The sequence below is a fragment of the Podarcis erhardii genome (genome assembly GCF_964252035.2).
Source record: "Podarcis erhardii genome assembly, chromosome: 4".
Lineage (NCBI taxonomy): Eukaryota > Metazoa > Chordata > Lepidosauria > Squamata > Lacertidae > Podarcis > Podarcis erhardii.
The window spans coordinates 29,797,905-29,820,217 of record NC_138508.1 but is presented as its reverse complement, the minus strand read 5'-3'; the positions used below and the strand labels follow the sequence as shown (position 1 = coordinate 29,820,217).

General features: G+C 38.6%; 1 protein-coding gene across 2 annotated transcripts in view; it reads right to left on the bottom strand.

The window, feature by feature from the left end:
* The window catches only part of NBEA (neurobeachin), a 350,651-nt gene that overhangs the window by 297,470 nt on the left and 30,868 nt on the right, over positions 1-22,313 (bottom strand). For both annotated transcript variants that reach the window (XM_081860054.1, XM_081860055.1), the window contains exons 6-10: positions 18,955-19,081; positions 17,046-17,165; positions 15,071-15,217; positions 11,633-11,830; positions 10,066-10,199 (exon numbers count right to left, since the gene is read on the bottom strand). In XM_081860054.1, coding sequence (XP_081716180.1) covers positions 10,066-10,199; positions 11,633-11,830; positions 15,071-15,217; positions 17,046-17,165; positions 18,955-19,081 — 726 coding nt within the window. The remainder of the gene's footprint in view (positions 1-10,065; positions 10,200-11,632; positions 11,831-15,070; positions 15,218-17,045; positions 17,166-18,954; positions 19,082-22,313) is intronic.

Here is a 22,313-nt window from a genome sequence, read left to right as displayed (position 1 = left end):
TTTTTCTTTTAGTAATTGTTATCAAATTAATTTTGTTTCTTCGTATTTCTCTCCTTATATTTGTACAGTTTATATTAAAATGTCATTTTTAAAAAACCTGGAAAACCTTAACATCTTGATATACCAAAATAAAAGTGAAGTGCCCTTCAGACCTAATTGATTTATCTGAAATATGTCAAAATGAAGCATATAGTATTATTTTTCCATCTCCAAGGACCCCTAATAAAATAATATCAATTCATATTCAACTTTAGTTCAGGTTCATTACCATTTAGCACTGAACAGAGTAAAGATCTGTTTATAAAAAATAATAGATGAAAACTGGGGGAAAGGGGAGGAGTTCTACAAAGAAATGAAAAGCAAAAGCAAGTAACATAACACCTGAAACCATCTAAGGATGATAATCCAACAATGAGGCCACAACTCTTCAGAAACACCAGTGGAAGCACAGCCCTGACCTTGCCTCCACTTTAACCCTACCAAAAAGCAGAAGCAGGACTGGGAGGCTGCTCTCATGCCTCCATTCTGTTGGGTAAACTGCTCCTATAAGCTGCTTTATAATCATTGGTTCCATTCAGACAACTGCCTGTTTTTTTGTGGAAAAGTTTTTGAGGTGTTTTTTTTTTAAGCAAAGCATTTATTATGAATCCTAATTGCCTATTACAGCTTTTTACAAAAAACAACAACACCCCAAAGGCTTCATCATAAATCCTAAGTGGCTATTAATAATTGTCCAATATGTCTTCAAGTTACATGGCCTCCGCCCCCCCCCTCCCGAAAACAGGTGTCTTTGTTGCACTGATAGCCCACCTTCTCCTCTAAAGAGCTCAAGGTGGTGTATATGGCTCTTCCCTTCCTCAAGTAATCCCCACAGCAACCCTGTGAGGTAGGTTAGGCTGAGTGGAAGTGAATGGCGCACTGGTCCATCTAGCTCAATAATGACTACTCTAGGCTGCCAGCAGCTTTCCGGGATTTCAGAAATAAGTGTTTCCAAGCCCTGCCTGGAAATACTGGGGTTGGACCCAAGCTCCTTCACATAGCAGGTGCTTTACAACTGAGGTTGGCCCTCTGTCTAGGACTTATTCCTGGATATATGTACTTTATAATGCTTGAAGAAAATGGTTTCTCCTGAGTGACACTAATGCTATCCTAGTACTTACTAGCAAGTGAAACTTTCTGCAAAACCCTAGTAAAGTAGGATCTGACTATTGTTCTAGGAGAGCCATACTGTACATCAAAATGCTGGTCCTGCACTATATAAAATCCTACTAATTTTCTTACAAGTATTTATATCCCACTCTTCAATCCTAAAATGGCTCCCAGCACAACTTAATACCATGTCAAGCAAAATAGCTTTCATGATTGCAATACCTAATTTATTCCATGAATAGCTTTTGAAATATTGAACAGAGGAGGAACATTTGTTAAGAAAGTCATCTTCCAAGATGAACGTTTTTTTCCAAACAGAATTTAACTTACCAGAAACTAAACTGCACCGGACTGCTGCAGGGTTCACATTAAACTTGCAAAATTCTGTGCATTGCCATACAAAATTTCTCTCCATTGTTTCCTATTTCCAACTCCCCTAGATACAAAGGCAAATATAAAGGAAACTTCAGCCCAATCCTATATCTCCTCTATACCAAGTCCTATCTAGAACACAATAGTATATCTGTATATGAGCAAAACAATGGTCTATATACAAATTTATCAATAATTGTGATAGGCAACCATCTCCACAGCCCACCCTACAGTTTGTCCAGTAATTAGTTGGATTGTCCAAGTACTTGCACAATTTGAAGAAAAATTGAAATTCTCCCTTTCAGTCCCCTACAAAGCAAACTTGACCTTCTGCCGTGGCAAAGACAGGCAACAGGAAGGACTACTGATAACTTGGGAATGGGAAGAAATTCCATTCAGTTCACATTTCAAGGAGAACCTACCTAATTTGCACTTTCCAAAACAATAAGTACAGGAACCAAAACACAGCCATCCTTCAAAATTCGCCTGCGTCTCAATTCTGTGATACAGTTCTTCAGTCAAGTAATGTGTACAAAAAGGTATTTGCAAAGGTGAAGTGTGCATAAAAATAGATATATTAAGTGAAAATATTAGGATAAATTTGTTTGGAAAAATTGGAGTATTTGCAAAATTGCACAGAAAAATGTGTATATTAGGAGAGATTTGCACTGTAAAGCTAGTTATTTTTCATGAGGTTTTTTCTTCTTTTTAAAATCGCAAACTGATGTGGGAATGAGAAGAACTGAACTTAAGCTTGGAAAAATGAGAAACTGAGATAAACCAAAATGGATAGATTCACGCATCCCTACTGACAACAGGAGAGGTCTTGGAGGACTCACTTAAACATTGATGCTCCTGAGTTTGTCTAGGACTATCTATGCCTGAAAGGAGGAGACCTCTATCACTTGTTAGTCTCTGCCATAAGTTCTTATGTTCTCTGTAAAGGTAATTTTGCTTGGAAAGCAAGGGACTAGCAAAGAAGTGACATAGTGTGACAGTGTTTCAAGTATCATATTTACCTGGGCAAGTCACTGGGCAAGTCGCTAGTCTCCATCAGTTCAACATTCTCCTTTCAATGTTGCCCAGCAAATGCCTCCCGAAAGTTTACAAGCAGTGCATGCTGACAAGAGTGATCAAGTGCTGCTTCTTCCCAGCAGCTGTTATTCAGATGTATACTGTCTCTATAATTGCTGGTAGGGGAGTAGAGATGAAATGGAGAACGTAGGAGGAGCTTTGAGTGGGTAGGGATGTTGCAAGAATGACAGAAGAGGGGCTGGAATGGAATACTCAATTTTAGAGGCACATTCCATCAATGATTTTATCTAGGCAACTAACACACAACTGCTGATTCCAAAATGGACTGCCATTGCAAGATTGGAGTTTTACTAAAATCGCTATCAGTCTGCTAAGTCAGTATGAAATATAGGACAGAATGTCTACAAGCATATCGATTTGCAAAATCCTCCATATTTTCAAAGAGGTATGTGTTTCAAAGAGGTATGTTCACACCCACTTACTGGATCATCACCTTCTCATGGTGAGTGGGCCCTTGTGAGCGATGCCATAAATGTAGTATAAACACTGACAACTGGGAAACACTGGCCTGCGAGCGCTCCAGTTGGATAACTGCCTTTACCAAAGGTGTCACGGACTTTGAAGACACTAGAACTCAGGACGCAAGGGAGAAACGTGCTAAGAGGAAGGCACGCTTGGCAAATCCACACCGTGATCAACTCCCACCCAGAAACCAATGTCCCCACTGTGGAAGGACGTGTGGATCCAGAATTGGTCTCCACAGTCACTTACGGACTCATTGTTAAAACCGTGTTTATGGAAGACAATCTTACTCGGCTACGAGTGATTGCCAAAAAAGAGAAGAAGAAGAATATGTTCACATTTTTCCTTGGGCGAGAAAGCCTCTCCTCTTCCCAGAGGGGAGGCGTTGTGAGTGGGAACCATTCCCGCGTTGGCAGGGGGGCATGTTCGGCCCCCTGCATCATCTCCCCGGCTGCCACCCCGCCCTGCAGCGGGCCAGCCAATAGGCTTGGCCTGGGGGCAGGGTTTAGCCACATTCAAGCAGCCACGGCAGCCTCCGCGCCTCATTCTGCTTCCTGGAAGAGTCCTCGACTCACAACAAATGTTGTTACAAATTATACTGTTTAGTTGTCAAGAAAAAGTATATTTAACCTTCTTTGGCAGGAATAGTTATTGGGGAAAATAATAATTTGGACACAGTTCAAGATGAATTCTTACAGCACTCACCAATGTTACATTGTTTTTTAAAAAAGCAGCATAAAGTGGTCCTTACTAATTTGCTAGCTCATTACAAAAACAAAAATTCAGAACTAGGAACAGTTCTGCCCAGGGCTTAACAAGGATCTTTTGGTACCTAAGGCAGAATTTCCAAATGTCACAGTAACCATAACAACTAACTAACTACTTACACTTTAATGAAGTCCTAAATCTACTGCCATGTTCTACCTATGGAGCTGATTGTAATAGACTCCTAGTTAATTAGGACAACAAAATAATAATAGTTTAGGGAGACAACCTTTGACTTTACATTTCTGTTACATAAATCCAACTCTATAGTAAGAAAATGATTTTGAAATCTGATCGCAATCTATACTACATGTAAACAACATATTGGAAAATACGCCAAATATGAATAAAATATCTAGTTGAAGAAATTCTGGATTTTAATCAGCAGTTCTTCTGATGCACTTTGTTAAGACCAATAGACTGATAGTTATGATTCTAGTATACAGCAATGATTCCGTTACAAAACATTAGTGATAAACATTGAGTTCCAATGCAGCACAAACTGGCATCTATCTGCTTTTGCAATGTGGTGCTTCTTGCAACTTGACCATCATAATAATACATTGAGGGCATCTTTTGTTCTTATTATTTCCCTACAAATTTGGGGTGATATACAACATTACTCATAGTCAGTATAAACCCATTACTCATAGTCAGCATGACTGATTTCAGCATGACTAACAATGCAATGCAGTCAGAAGTGAACCTTATTTAATATGATGGCCTTACTCTGAAGTAAATGGGATTAGGATTATAACCTTAGCTGGAACTCTTTTTTGGCATTAAGTGGTATATAAATTAGTAAATCATCGCCCCTCCAACACTCAGAGAAGTAAAATAACAATTATTCAAGACCTGAAAAACTACAGCAACATTCCAAATAAATTAATACTATGTTGGTATTTGGTATATTTAATATCTCTGACTCATACATAAATAGCAAATGTCAAAACACTGTATGTCGCCTAGTAAAGATTCCAACATTGGTCATCTATTATTAATCAAAAGTGGATCATTTGGAAAAGAAATTTAAAGACCCCCACCATTCCTCTCAGAATTTGAATTTTAAAATGTTCCAAGTCCCACCCCACCCCTTAGCTGCCTTCTCTGAACTGATACATATTTGAAGGCTGGGTTATTTTAGTTATGACTGTTTACCTGTACTTGGAAAACAACCTATTCATCAGCTAATTTGCTAATTCTCTCTTATAAACAGCAAATGCTGCTTAACCCTTCTAGCTCTGAGATTAATCAAACAATTAGAAACCCCTACGCCAGTGGCCTAGTGGATCTCCTTGAACAAATAATTCTAAAGACTAAAAGCAGCAAATGAGAGGACCCTATCATGTGCGGCTGCCAACGAAACGGCAGGTGATCTCTAAATGATCAATGAGAGTACACAGGCTTATGTGATAGGAAGTGGCCAGTATATCAACAATTTCAAACACCAGTTCATAACTTTCATGGCTTCTCTAGTCTGAGATGGAAAGGAGAGAAACAGTTGGGTAATATCAGCATACTGATCACATCAGACTCCAAATGTCCAGATAATCTACTTGAGAAGTTTCATGCAGATATTTTAAAAATATCTATCTCCCAATGAAACCCTGTGTCATGCCATAAAGCCAGAGATCTTGGTGTCAAGCAGCAGTTTTTGGAACCTATATTTGAAGTATGTTTAGGCCACCATAACAGTGCCCCCAAAATCCCAGACACACAGTGGAGAATGATACTATTAGTGATTGAATCAAAAACCACTGATAGATTCAGAAGAATCAATAGGTAAAAGTAAAAAGGTAAAGGACCCCTGGATGGTTAAGTCCAGTCAAAGTTGACTATGGGGTTGCGGCACTCATCTCGCTTCAGGCCAAGGGAGCTGGCATTTGTCCACAGGCAGCTTTCCGGGTCATGTGGCCAGCATGACTAAACCACTTCTGGCGCAACGGAACACTGTGACAGAAACCAAATGCACGGAAACGCCATTTACCTTCCTGCCACAGTGGTACCTATTTAGCTACTTGCATTCGTGTACTTTCTAACTGCTAAGTTGGCAGGAGCTGGGACAGAGCAACGGGAGCTCACCCTGTCGTGGGGACTCGAACCACTGACCTTCTGATTGGCAAGCCCAAGAGGCTCAGTGGTTTAGACCACAGTGCCACCTGCATCCCTTAGAACCAATAGGAAAATAGTGCCATTCAAAGCGTAAATATTTCAAATCTAGCATATTTAAAACCCGGCCACCAAACAGACTGAAATGAACCTAGAAAATCAGTATCAACCTAAAACCTTGAGATACTACCTTTATCAAAATCTAATGTTTTTCTATTCACTCCAAATTATTGAGCAATTGGTCTATGAATAGCTTCAAAAATAATATGGAATTTTCACATGACATCAAACCAACCATATATTTTAAAAATAGAATTTCTAGATCATGGGAACACCGCAGACATAATATATCACTATATCAGCAAAGAATTTGACAAACGTTCCTATGTCCCTTGCTGACAAGCTGGTAAACGCAAGCGAGATACTACTACTGCTAGGTGAACAGTCAACTAGTTGAAAAGCTGTACACAACAACTGTGTATTAATAGTTCAGCATCATCCTAGATGGAAATATCAAGTGGAGTGCCACAAGAATCTGCCTTAGGCCCTGTGCTGTTCAACATCTTTAAAAATTATTTCTACAAAGAAGCCAATGGGATCCTTATCAAATCTGCAAATGATACAAAGCTACAAATGATACAAACACCATAAAAGAAAGAATCAAGAGGGTATGGACATGTAAGGTGGACACATAAGGTGAAATTCAACAAAGAAAAATGTAAAGTCCTGCATTTAGATATCAAGAATCAAAGGCACAAATGTATGATGGGGAGGTAAAGGTAAAATGTAATGGCGTAGATCAAGTTTGGCATCAGTGAATGTGGAAGTATCTAGGTGTCCTAGTTGATCATAATTGTCACAAGTCAGTAATATGAAGCAGGTGCTTAAAAATGAATGCAAACTAAGGCTGCATTGACAGGAGCACAGTGTCCTAATCACAATTAAAAACACCTCAGTGATTTGGAATCTAAGTAAAGTAATCATGCTAAGAAAGGCTGTGAAAATAAAAATGAGCTTTGGACTGTTTCTAACCACCAAGTGCCGCTTTCTCTAAGCAGAAGCCAGACGTAAGAGATGGGCTCCTCAAGACATGGCCAGAGCACTTAGTGCAATTTCACCCATTTTTCTAAATTACACCAACAGTGAGAAGTCTAGAAACCAATGGTTTAAGGAGTTAGGTATGTTTCACCAGGACAGCAGAATATTAAAGGTACAGAAGTCTTCAAATATCTGAAGAGCTGTCACACAAAAGATGGAACAGAGTTGTTCTCTCTTGTTCCAGAACCTATGGATGGAAATTACAGGGAAGAAGATTTCAACTGTGTTAACAGATCTGCCAAAGTTATCAAGAAATGCCTCAAATGGGAAAGAGTGAGCACAATCAAGAATTCAGAGAACCATAAAGAGGTTGAAAAAAATAGGGGATGCAGGATCATGAGATAGCACACCATGAGATAGTCAGGGTCCACTGAACTAATTTTTTGCAGTTGCTAAAGATCTTGTCCATATAAAAGTCTGAATGTTTTCATACTTACTAATGAGTACACCCCACTGAACATGGTAGAACTTTTGAATAAATGTTCACAGGATTGTACTATTTATAATATAAATACTCTAGTCTATTAGTTTCCTTAGCAGTTCTGCACCATTCTGTCTCCCACTTCTCTTATTCATATATTTTCAATAATTTTGGAAGGAAAAATTCACATCTCTAACTTCTTTTACTATTTCAAAGGATAATCTGTTTCTTCAGCTCTATGGTTATAGCACACAATCTCCTAAAAGCACTTTTGTTAGGGAGAAAATATTGTAGCATTTCAAAAGCACTCCTAATTAAAGGAATGTATTTGGTGTAGAAATCTCTCAAACAGGTATCCATATCATCCATTTACCCCCATCCCTTCTGGAGAGCGTAATTTGCCCCAGGGTGCTATAAAATCATCCCAACACAGGAAAGCATGTGACAACAACTGTTCCTTTTAAGAACTTTTATTTCTGTGAATATATGCCTTTGTACTGTATTGCTTGGGTGGTTCCACCCACCTTTGGCTATAACCTGCACTTGGTTGCCTAATAAATTTGATTGACGTGTCCCAGCTTCTCTCTCAACCCTGGAGCTTTGAGCACCCAATAACTGCAGAGGCAAAGTATGTTTCTTCCTTCCTGCTCCAGCTCAGAACTGGATGTATGTCAGTTTGTATCCACAGTACAAACACCCAAAGAAATACAGAGTTAAAGCCCTCAGTGCACTTCCTCTACCTCCCAGCTGGAGACAGGGCTTGTTTTTGTGCTGCTCAGAATATCATCCTACCCAGTTCTCACACAATGAGATTGCACTATGTTTCAGACATGCATCATAATAGACATGGCTTTAGATGACCAGCCCAAATGTGTAGACTCCTGGTAAATCTCACTAAATCAATGGGACAGAATTAAGTTGATATTTAACTTAGGCTGACTCACACCCAAAACAGGTACAAAATCTTCTCTTCAGTAGATTTACAGTCAAAAACGTTGGTGCCCTGAGTGCAGGTAACACAAGGTTAAGTTGATCTCAAAAAGATCCATACATTTTGTGAATACTTTCAAATGCCTGATTATTGTAAAGCAAACTTTTTAAAGCCAATAACCCTGAAGAAAGGAAAGCAGACTCAATTGCTCCATATATTTAGTTTTTTCGCCTAAAGGTTCAGGTTTCTATGCTTTTTGCTTCACACCTTGGTAGTGCTTTTACTCAACTCACTGAAGCAGTAGCAGCAGACTGAATAAGACACCTTCTCTTTTCACACTGTCCTCTTCAGCCTTGAGGGAAGAGAGATACCAACTTTGAAGGTGGCTAACACACTCATTCTGTGAAAGTATCAGCATTAGGTACTTGGTAACTGAATGGAGAGACTCAAGAGATTTGCCAGTGTTGGTTCTCTCTCTCCAAGGTCAATAAATATGAAGAGATGAAAGGAACAGTTGTAATGATCTGTCAGGCATGGAAGTGGGTGGCTTAGCAGCCACCTTCCTTCAAGCCGATCCATGTTCAACTAATGGGAGGCAAGACAGAATCAACTAGAATCTCTTCTTCCCAATAAATCAAAGCTATAATGAAATGGAAGAAAGAGCTGGAGGCTTCAGACTTTAAACCAGATCTCCGCTCTTTCATTTTCTGGGAAGATGATTGGTAGTAGATGCTCAAGTGAACTACTGGACAAGAGCGGCATTTTCCTCTATCCTTTTGTACTTCTTTATCATCATCCGAGTGCATGTGAGTATTTACTTCCTGCAAGTTCAAACTAGACAGCAGAAATGGAACATTTAGCAAACCTCGCTAGCAGCTAAAGGCTAAACAACCTTTGTCTTTTAAAAATGATGGACACCATTTTTATAATCCAAAATACTACAAAGGGAGACAATTCTACTACTATCAATACCCATTTGTTTGACTTTGAGAATCTTTATACACACCAAGGCTCAGCTAGAATTCTATTTAACTATTCTGAGGAGTACTGAGCAATACACTTGCTGGTGTTAATACTGTGGTAAAATATCAAACTTAGCAAATGTTGGTGTTACTACATTAAACACTAATTAACAAGTCAGCTGAGTGCTACTTAGTGAGATCAACAAATTTTATTCACAATTCTTAAGAAAATATTTAGCAGTCCATATGACAAATGCACAAAACAAGTACTCCATTTTTGCATTCACCTGTAGTTCTTAAAAACCACGCTATGCCCCGGCAAGAACAAATCTTCTATCTACCACTTAGTGACAGATGTTGGCATTTACAGAGCAAAATAGGCAATGTCTAAAGATTAAATTATTCACAATTCTGGAGATATCAGAAGGATTTATGCAGATTTTTAAAAAATATAGCCCATAAACATATAGCTTGATAAAAATTTCTTTAAACTTCACACTATTCCCCTCACCCCAACCCTTTCCTTAGATTTTATGGTGACAAACTGCTCCTCACAGATCACAGTATAAATTATATGGGGAAACGGAGTTGGAAGAAACATAGTAGAGTGGGAAGAGAGACTCCAGCACATTCATTAGATATAATACAAAAATTACCTCAGTCTCAGACTATAGGCTTTGCTGATAACAAATTAAACTTACCAGACTGTTGTTTCCACTTGACTATCATGTAACTGCCGATTGTCTAACTGAGCAAAGAGAGGGAAAAGAACTTGGATTCCTCCTATTGAATGAATTGCACTGTGGATCGAATGCGTCACAATTGCTTTCACATCCTACATTAAAAAAAGGAAAGAAAACTCAGTTACATTTGAAAGTAATCTTCATGTCACTATAGCACTAATACCACTATTTTTATATATGATAATATGTTGATTCACACATTACCTCCTCCCCACAAATAACATTTGTATGATTGGTATCTAACCTATCCACAAACAAATCAGGATGAATACTCAGTAAAGAGGTTGCCTAGAAGAAACTTCTGTTCAATTTATAGTCATCCGTGCGGGAGGCACGTTCGCAACCCGCAGCATTCACAACCTGCAGCGCTGCATCTGCGCACGCACGTGACGTGATTCAGCGCATGTGCGTGATGTCATTTTGTGCTTCTGCGCATACACGAGCACCAAAACCCGGAAGTAACCTGTTCAGGTACTTCCGGGTTCGGTGTGGTCTGCAACCTGAAAACGTGCAACCTGCAGCATTCGCAACCCGAGGTATGACTGTATTTAAAGGGGACAGATTTAATCATAATGTTTGCTGTGTCCTTTGATATATTTATACACACACTTTTTTCATTCAAAATACATAATTAAGATTATCATTTTATGAACAACATTAGTTAATAGCAAAAATATATTCAATGAATAATTATTCAGATTTAATAAAACGTATGTAATCCAATCATAGTAAAATTTACTAATTTAAAAACAAGAAATTTTCTAACAGCAAATGCTTAATAGAAACCAGGATCAGCATCACATGAAGGCTACACTGAAAGCCTTTTATTTCATAAAATTTTATTTCTTTATTTTATTAAAGTTATATACCTCATACCTCTTCATACAAACTTGAAATGGCACAAAGGAGGTTGGTGGTGATCTGATCCTTACTATTTGAGAACCTAACACATGGTCACTAAAGTATTTGAGATACATGGTTTTGTATGGTTATATACTGTATTTACTTGAATCCAATGCTCACCTTTTTTTGGCCAAATCACGTTGTGAAAATTAAGGTGTGCATTAGATTTGATGGCACATTTACATTCACCAGTAAATACTTTTTTCAAGGTTCTGAAAATTGAGGTTTACATTAGATTTGATGGCGCATTAGACTCGAGTAAATACGGTAATGCAAGACTACATGGTTTCACACCGATGAAGTATCACATTGTGTGTTACTTCACTAGAATATAACAGCAAAAGCTTTATACTGAAACATATATACAGAGCTGACACTTTTTATTTAAAATATTATTTCAATCATGCTCTGCCACTGAAATATGGCCCCCTCGCCTTTACCATACTGTGTTCAGGATATGACTGCAAAATCTATTACAATCTATTCAGAGGTTATGAGAGTTAAACAGAAAGAGAAACCAAACTGTAAAAACAGTTCACAGAAAATGTTCACTTAAAACTTGGCAGTCTTTACCACTTAATGGGGTATTAATTAAACATGGAAACAATCGATTTACACAAACCTGAAGCATAAGAGCATGTGGGGAGTGTACAAAAATGGAAGGATTTTCCTTTGGTGAGGATTCAAGGCATAACTGAGCATCAGTAGCCTTAGCGTTGTAAGTGAAGGCAATACTGCTTGCAAGTTTCCCATCATATAGAACCTGCTTGTGGTGCTCAGCAAGATGGATATCACTCTCAGACTTAAATTTGAAAGTACTCTGGGGATGAAAGTAATAATTTTTAAATAGAAAATTATTGTCATAATTACAGTTCTTACATAATGTGGGAGAAAAGGCATTAATGATATTCTCAATCATCATGTTTCAATCACTAAATCAGAATAAATCATACATGTTCCAGTTCAATATTTATTACATAGAATCATAGAATCTTAGAGTTGGAAGGAACACCAAGGGTCATCTAGTCCAACCCCCTGCAATGCAGAAATCTCAGCTAAAGCATCCATAACAGATGGGCATCCAACCTCTGTTTAAAAACCTCCAAGGAAGGAGAGTCCACCACCTCTAGCGGGAATCTGTTCCACTGCTGAACAGCTCTTATTTTTCCAAAAGTTCAGTCAGAATCTCTTTTCTTGCAACCTGAAGCCTTTGGTTTGAGTCCTACCCTCCAGAGCAGGAGAAAACAAGCATGCTTCCTCCTCCATGTGACAGCCTTGAGATATTTGAATATGACTATCATATCTTTCAGTCTCTTTTCCAGGCTAAACATACCCAGCTCCTTCAAGCGCTCCTCATAAGTCTTAGTTTCCAGACGCTTGATGGTCTTGGTTGCCCTCCTCTACACCGTTCCAGCTTGTCAACATCTTTCTTAAATTGTGGTGGCCAGAATTGGACACAGTAATCCAAGTATGGTCTTACTAAGGCAGATCGGGGTGATACTATTACTTCCCTTGCTGTGGACACTATACTTCTGTTGATACAGCCTAGAATAGCATTAACTTTTTTTTGCTGCTGCATCACACTGTTGACTCATGTTAAGCTTGCGGTCCACCAAGACCTCTAGATCCTTTTCACATGTACTGCTACTAAGCCAGGTGTTCCCCATCCTATATTTGTGCATCTGGTTCTCCAATCTGTTAAGGTCATTTTGAATTCTGCTTCTGTCTTCAGCATTAGCTACCCCTCCCAGTTTGGTGTCATCTGCAAATTTGATGGGCATCCCCTCAATTCCTTCATCCAAGTCATTTATAAAGATGTTGAACAATAACAGGCCAGGACAGAACCCTGAGGCACCCCACTTGTCACTTTTCCACAATGACGAGGAACCATTAATGAGAACTCTTTGGGTCAATCAACCAGCTACAAATCCACTTAAAAGTTACCTCGTTCAACCCACATTTTGCCAGCTTTCTCATGAGAATATCATGAGATAGAAAAAGCCTTACTGAAATCAAGATACACTATGTCCACAGCATTTCCCTAATCCACCAAATTTGTAATTTTACTTTATAAAGAACTAAATTATTCTCTTTGTAGCACAGTCAAAATATTTTAAATTTACTTGTGGATTTGGTTGTTTTTTTAAAAAAAGCTAGGCTTTTATTCAATGCAGTGTTAAGTAACCATACAGTCAACACAAGGATTTCAACCTGTGCCTCTCCTTTCCTCTGCCTGCACACCCCAAGTCAATTTTAAACTTGTCCACTCCAATGTAAATTCCACTGGCTTACTCCCAGGAACATGGGCAGCTGATTTCAGAATTTTGCCTTTAATTTTTGTTAATATCTTACTTGGTGTTTTTTTTAAAAAAAGGAAAGCCAAACAGACACAGCTTTTGGCTCTCAGAATCACATCACCAGCCATTGAATTAATTGCTTCCTGAACTTGTTTCCTCCTTAAACAATATTTAACCACAGTACTGAAAGAACCCATTTAAATGCACGATTTAACTTTGCAGTTTACTCATTGTTGTTGTTTTAAATGTAATTGTTATTAAGCCCATTCTGATTTAGAAGAATTGCACAAGTACTGTAATAAAATGTTTGCAGATGCATAATACTCCAAGGAACATGTATGCAGAGGTTCTCTGGAATTTCCTTCTCTCTTTCTGGACTGAATGTGTACAATCAGGGATAGGGAACTATGGCCCACAGAAGCTGCTGGAGCACAACTTCCATAAAACCTCACCATTAGCCATGCTGGCTGGGGCTGATAGGAACTGGGAGCCAACAACTTTTGGAGAACTCGGGTTTCCCACCCCTCATCTTTAGGCTATGATGTCAATTATATATTTCACACACCTCCACAGCATAACTGGATTGCTTAGCCCAAGAAATATAGCACACACTTAAAAGAAAAACAGCAACCATGCACATAAAGTATTAGAAAGTTAAATTAAAATACATGAACTTGGTTTTTTTATACTTAGGGAATTTAATACCATCCTAAATTGAAGATTCTGCCAGTATCTTTTGATTGATACATTTATTTTCTTTTTAAGCAAAATGGAACACACAGCAAGCTCTATTTGCTAAAAACTGTGCAAAGTTCTGAAGGAGCTGGAGGCGCTATACTTTAAATATATATGTATTTGGCTGGGATCTAGAGATTATTTTAAGCTGACCAATGCCTTGCAGGTGCCCAGTGTGATTTATTACTTTTTAATCTTTGAATAGCTAACACTCCATGCCATTTGACAAACTATTTTTGAAACCCCTTTCAGGTTCCAAAACAGTTTGCCAGGAAGCAAGGAGGATTGCTAGAAAAGAACAGATCCAAAGCTCATCTGGGTGTGTAAAACATGTTGAACTATTCAATGGATTCGAGACTTTTAAGATAAAAAGTTATTACAGTAAGACGTATGCTGATTCAGAACTTCATTTTCTGGTCAATTGACAGTGCAATATACAAAATATTTCTCTCCTGCAGTCAACTACCAACTTTGTTAGTATCACATGCTGCAGTTATTATTTTTTGCAATCATTTGACAGCCAAAGACAAAACATTTGGCAAAAGTATTCAAGATACATTTCAAAGCCTGATACAATGTTACCTAAAGCCATTAGTAATCTCACCCATTTCAGAATAGCCAATTACTACATTATTAGTGCCAATGTCCATTTGCTGATTCTTGTGTTTGGTGTGTATTGATGTGCTTATAATTGTTTTGTTCATTCATGATTTTTTTACCCACCCTGAGCAGGCAAATGAAGAGGCAGGATTAGAACCATAATAAACCAATACAGATGTATATATAATTTCACTTAACCTCCCAATATTTTTTATCAATATTCTGCTGCTCTGCTTTATATCTATTTTATTTAGGTGCATTGGTTGGATATCAATGTGCACACACACACACACACACATTTACATAAAGCCATAGCTATAATTTAGGAGAATTAAAAGGATTTCAAACAACATTAAGGCAGCTATACAATTGCATTGTACATTTACTTTAGCAGTTGTTTTCTAAATTGAAATTATGACAACTACTACCTTATATCCTGGTCCTAACTGATGTATTGCAAATATCTGTGCTGGGTTGAGAGCTTCGGTGAATACATAGACTGCTCCAAGTTGACCACAAAACACTCTATTTGCATCTGCAGTTTCAGATGATCCCAGAAAACATTTATCATAGCTCTGTATTAAAAATGTAGATATTTAGAAAAATGAACAATAAAATGCGGTTTAAGACAGGCAAAGCCAAAATGATACAATGTTTTAAGAATCAGCCATGTAAAAGCTTTTCATTTCCCCACATATATGCATTGTATTATTTTTTTCAACAAACAATGAATCAATCCTCACTGCATATTGATAACATATCCCAGACTCCAGATAACCTCACTCAGTATTTCCATGAGCATGGGGGATAAGAACAAAGAGCCCCACATTAGAGGCTCTATGGGGCAAGCACCACTTTATGGAGATGGCCATCCAAGTGGAGCAAAAGCACTGCAAACAGTGCATCCAATTTGAATCTTCTGCTTAGAATATCATGTTCAGTAGTATAAAAAGCTACCAAGAGATCAAGAACAACACAATCCCACTATGCCTCTCCAGACATCAGTCATCATACATGGAAACCAAAGTGGTATCATACTGGGTGTGACCCCTCACTAAAATGGATCTAGACAATTAGTCTTATCCCAGAGTGCCTGGAGTTGGTCATTGCCCACCCATTCGAGTACTTTGCACAGGAAGGGGGCAATTTCAACCAGCCAATAGCTGTTCAAGTATTCTGAGTTCAAGAAGAATTTCTTAAGGAGTGGCCTCACTGATACTTTTCAGACAGTCTGGGACCACTGCACCTCTCTCAGAAAAGTATTAATTACCTTCAGGGCTCAGCCAACAGTCCTGTCCCAGCTAGACATTATCAGCCATGAGCGGCAAAGGTCAATAATGCAAGTGTTCACCAACACCCATTCAAGCACCTTGTCCATGTCCTCTAGTTTTATCAACTGGAACTTGTCCATTAACACCTGACCTGACAGTGCTCTGAAAATCAGCATCACCTGTTACAATAGCAGAGTCTAAGATCCTGTGGATAATAAGCAGGATTGTCCTCAAAATGTCTTGCAAATAAATTACAGTAGGGTAGTGAGGGTTTCACCACCTTCTTAGGGCAAGAAAATAAAAGGACTCATAAGCTTTGCTGGACAAGACACTAAGGTTCCAATGGTGGCAGAGAGTAACTGTTCTTCACTGCCACGAAGTAAGTTTAGCAATGTGCACACACACTTGTGTTCGACTGTATGTGTCTGGCGTCTTCCTCCATTTGCATTTCAGCTATCTTCCAACTTGTTTCGTTGCATCTCCAGTGTATGGCCACATTAAGGCTTGGGCAAGGCACAGTCAGAGGTGTTCAGAGGGCATCTGTGCCAACTTCCCAAATCATCTTCATGTTTCACAGATTGATTAGGGTTTTGACAAAGTATCCAGACTTGCTAGCTGGAAAAGTCTCCAGAGTTATCTGCAAACCAATTGGATCCATCAGCCTGTGATAGCAGTCTATTCTAACAGGTCTTTCACCTCTACAGAGGGGCATCTAAATCTCAACAGCAGCAGCAACTGCAGCCACTACCCATAATTGTGGGGAAAGGGTATTTAATCCTTCTGTCCCTGCGACATTTTCCACCAAGGGAACAATCAAATATTTTCCTTTGCACTGTTGAAAAAAGATGCAGATCCTTGTACATTTACACAAGGGTGGCAAATAGCAATTAGGCTGCAAAAATGGTGCCAGACAAAGCATTTAATTTCCTCTCTCCAGTGTTGCTATTCTATTGAAATCTGAGCCTCCAAAAGGCTTTACTCAATTGAAGTAAGTTGTTTGAAGAATGAGAGAACCCTGGACTGAGGAATAATCATTGTCTCTTATTCCTCTCATAGCAGTTTCTGGAAAGAAATATATTTATGAATTGTATTGTGCATATATTCAGGTATAGTATAAAGGGAAGAAACATACATCATTTGTGTTCACATGCCAAGCCATGTCACCATAGGATACAAGCTGACCATTAACATAACAGCGAATTTCACTGTTTCTCCAGCGATTGTAGATGTGTACAATGCTAATCATGTACCACTAGAAAGAAATGGAAAACACGCCATTAACATGAATCAACAATCTTGCAATTTTTAAAATATCACACTTTTAATTCTAATACATTAGATTAGTGCTTTCTTTAAAAAAACAAGAGAACTGCAATTGTCCTGTAATAAACAAGTTTCCAGTTACACTGAAATCTTTAGCTATAGTTATAGTTATCATAGAAATTAAAAATTAAGAAATCTATAAACACAAATGACCTACAAACACAATCTAAACTGAGAATTCACAGACTTCAGGTTCTAGACTACACGTTTAGCTAGAGGTTCCCCATGAGAAAAGGCAAACAGTTCAGCAGTTCCAAAAATTGTTTTTTATATGAACCACCTGACTGCTAATTTATGACTACTACTACTAAATCACCTAAATTGGTCTGTTTAAAGAGAAACTTGAACCCTAGCTACTGTAACAATTGGCCTCAATTACCTATATATGAAGAACTTTCCTCATGTGTATGTATTTTTGCATTATAAGCTTTATATATGCTCCTAACCACTGGTGATTTTCTTTTCCAATTTCCCAATACTTGGGAGTAAGGCATCCCCAATCTACTTAAATCAGTAGGACTCATAACAATATATGTAAAAATACTGGTTGTGCTTGGAGCCTTATAAGCATATACTTTGCATGCAGATCTTATTTATTTTAAGTCAAAACAGTAAGAAAAGGGGCTGGACTCCAACAACCCATAATTTACAATATGGCTTTAAAGGTCAGTCAAATATTGTGGGGCCTGGCAATGCACATTCCATGTTCACAAAAACTCTTTAGCTCTTAGTTTATTTAAGAACATGTTTTGTAATCAATAAGTTGCTATTTTAAGTTAAGCATTGCCATACTGTTTTCTTCCATAAGAGGCAGTTCTATAAGAGGCAGCACACTGAATGGTGGCTGAATTACTGGGTTTGTAAAGGGAAGCTAATTTATTTGGAATTTAGATCTTTTTATTGGGGGAAAATAAATACTGCATTTCATTTAAACCTCATGATATGCTTTATATTCTATTTATTTTTGGCATTTTAAAGTAGATTAAAATATAATCCTAATAGCGATGGAACTCCGGTAATCCTGTTACATGTCACCTTTAAATACTTTTTACCTGCATTCTTTTGAAGACTGGAAATGTCACTGAACAGCAAATATAGGCATACAGCAGACACCCTGACCACTACTATGCATTCAAGTTGGAAGGAAGGAATACTAGTATCTATATTTTCCTATTTGTAGAACAGCTAGAATTAAGGTTAAATGTCTTCCCAGCTGTGCTGAAGGTCAAGGTGAAAAACACCTTGAAATGAAGGCCTTCCAGAAATTAAAGCAGCAGCAGCATTTGTTGAAGGATGTTATGGCAAGTCCTTATGCTTGCAAACAATGGTAACCAGGTAACCTGACTATCAATTCACACTACATTTGTGATTGTAGCAAGCTCTCTTAAACCGAATGAGATAGGATTTACAGACTTTGCTTTTTTATTTTATTGAAAATAGTCTGTTCCAATCCATTTTCTTTTTACATTGAAAGCAGAGGAAACTCTTATAAAAAGAACCAAAATAAATGCATAGAAATTTTATTATGTGGAATGTCTGTTTTGACAACCTGTTACATACATTGTGCAACTGATTTGCTGAAGTGCCTCATTTCCAGATTAGTTCAAAATAAATTTAATAATAATTTATGAGTTTAACCACAATTATATGAAATTAAACTGATTGCAGGGGTATCTGACTATTCCTTGCCATTCATTATATAAGCATTTTGTGCTTACCTTTCGTGGCTGAAAATCATACTTCACACAGTGTTGAAAACCTTTGCCTTTTGACTTCAATGATGTGACTATTAAGCAGTTGCCAACAAAATGAGCAGAATACCCAACGCCTTTGCTAGTGCGAAAACTGAAATAAGAGCATGTTTTTAAAAAATATATGAGAAAATTACCTTGATCTAGCAAAACCACGACATGCTTAATTTAGATAAAAGGTTAAGAGTTATAACTGTCCATTCATGCATTATAATAAGTACGCACTCCACAGAAACACAGAAAAGTCTTTCAAATGGTCGATTGTTGCTTTAGTCATTTACAATAATGATCAAATCCTGGAATCTAGAATAATGGAAAATAGTTGACTGGCCTTCTGCTACTATCTGTACAATGCGGTATGACATCTTTTCAAATGCTTCGGGCATCTTCTAACTTAATAAACATTTTAAACACTTTGCTATGCTTGTCTTTGCACCAGCTCTGACATACATCACTGACATTCCCTTTTACAGATCAGGGAGTGAAGCTAAGTTTTAAGGACTTTTTTGCTACTATCTCATCAGTTCATGGCAGAGGAGGGATTTGAACGTGCATGACCTTGTTCCAACAATTTGATAATTTGGCAAAACAAGAAGTAGTCAGGTCCTTCACAAAAGAGGGTAGATTTGTTACTCTGTGTGTTCTGAATCCATTACATTTGCTTTGTTACAAATATTTTTTTTCAAGTCTGTGTTTGTTTAAAGTCTTTTCAATCTCACTTTGTTGTGTCTGTTACCATTACTATTCAGTTAAAATTATAAACAGCTGTTCTACTGAATGGTGTTAATTCAGATTATCAAATTTAACATTGGCTATTATTTCTACCTTTCCATAATCAAAGGCACCAGAAGTAGAAAAGCAAGAGCTCATCTGCCTACTTTTCTTGTTTATAATCACTAAAAGATAATCCTCTTGCTTTTATGTGGTGCTTTTTGTTGCTCTTGTCATTTACGTTAAACATTTAGTGCAGTATAATAAAGAAATATATACAAGAGAGCTTTACTAAACAGTTACCACGGGTGCTTTAGTTGAGATTCCTGGATTACATGAGGTTAAACTGGATGAGCTTTGGGGTGCCTTCCAGTTCTAGAATTCTATGATTCTATGACCACAGGGTCATATCTGACAGCATGTATCTGCCGTGACGGAATGGCTCTTACTTCCCAATAGCAGCACCCTATGCACCACCAAAATCTGTTCAGGGGAACTGACAGATGCTCTGACGATTTCCAAACATCTTCAAAACTTCACGGCCTTCATAAGCTTAAACTGTTAATTTGTAGCAAATTGCGAAAGAGTTGCACTTTACCGCTTGTATACAGGCATCCCCTCACTTGTGTTTGACCCATATGCAACCACGTATACGTGCAGCGCTGGGAAATAGATTGGCCACTCCTCCCTGTGGCTCAGATCCCCACTCCGGGCGCTTTGGGGTACGTGTCGGTGCACACCCAGCTGTGGCACCAAACAACAGGTGAAAGCAGGCAGTCAGAGCCGCCACCACCCATGTGCGATCGCCCATGCACTGTGCAAGTCCTGAGCCACCACCACCACTGCCAGGCCACTCAACCTCAGACAAAAGAGATAGGCAGGCAGGGGGAGGGGACCAGAGCACATGGGATCAGCGCCTGTCCACTGTGCCCCGAAGCACCCTTCGGGGCACCCTAGAGAATGAGTGAATGAGTGACTGACTGCCCAACTAGCCATGCCAGCCCAAGCCAGTGGGAGAGGAACAAATCCGTCTCCAAACCAGGCAGGGCCAGAGCATGGAGGAGAAAGGGGGGTGGTGGTGGGAAAGTGTGAGTAGCTGAGCCGATAGGGGAGGCCGAGGGCAACAAGAGCAGCTGGGTCAAAATGGGAAGGGGAGAAGGAAAGCAAAGAAAGTGAACTACTGCTACTCAGAAGTTACTCAGGGCCACTACCTGGAAGTGACTGAAGGGAAGGCTAGAGGCAGCAGCCCCAAGTGGAGGGGCAACAGTCCTGGTAATGGACGTCTCTCTCCCCCTTCTCCTCCCTGCGCGCCCTCACTATTAAAGTGGCATGCTCCCCAATTTATGTGATTTCAATCCCAGAACACAACCCCACGTATGTGGTGGGACACCTGTATAAATTGGGAATCCATATTTTTTCATGCTTATTTAGGGTGTATAGAGTTAACTTGGAGTTCCAATGTATGCCCTAATGCTCATAAAGCATCTCTCTCTGGGGTCAGGAAACTTAAAAGCTCTAAACTTGCTTGCAGGGAGAAGCATGTGACTGAAAAGGGAGGTCTAAAAAAGACAAACAGACAGAAGGCAAGTAGATAAATGCAGGAGTCGGCATGATGAGGAAGAAGGGTTGTTTAGGGACTGTTGTTGTTGTTGTTTATTGAATTTATATACCTATATGAGATTTAATCCAAGGAAAGTGAATGTGTTTTAATCTACCTTGTTTTGACAATTTTTATCCAAACCCCCAAATACCAGTTTTCTGTAACTGATTCCTCTCTTTTAGAACTCTGTATTTCTTCATCTTAGTAAACTCATTGTTTAAACCTCCACAGCTGGAGACAGCAATGCTTCCAAACACCATTTGCTTATGGGAGTGCTCATGTGCTTAGATCCTGCTTGACAGATTCCCAGAGGCATCTGGTTGGCTGGTGTGAGAATAGGATGCTGTACTAACTGGGTCACTGGCCTGATTCTGCAGGGCAAATCTTATGTTCCTATAGTCTCAGGTTCTAAACCCTCTAGCATTTGGAGCTTTAATTTCCTACCTAAGGAGCCTTCAGAGACCCCTTGGAGACTTTTCGATAAGGGACTACCTGTAAATAATCTGGTAGTAGCAAGTACTTCAATGAGGGAAGGGGAAAATACAAAAGAGGGGTAAACTGTTGTGGCCAGGTCTCCTTCTCCAGGTGGCCAGGAACTAAAGGTGGCTGGGTCATAGTCATCACATTAAGTAATTAATGATAAAAGAATGTAACATTTTAAAAAATCACTAAGTTTACATCAGTTGCAGCTCCAACTAACCATTTAAATATCAAGTTCTGCCACCTCTGATCACATATGAATTGAGGTTTGGAGGAATATTCCTTCATGTTAGATTTTGCTCATTTGAATGGGAGCAGAAACATGTCCTCCGTTCACCTCGAAATATGCTGCAGAAAACTTGACATTCTGCTTTGATTTATTTCCAGACATTTGAACAATCTCACTCCAGGATATGCAGCAAAATCTCTAATTAAATCAATTGTCAACTTGTGAAGAATTCCTGCATGTCAAAATAAGCAGCACCAAAAATGAAGCAAAATGCACCAAGCTTATCCCAAGGATTTCTTCATATAC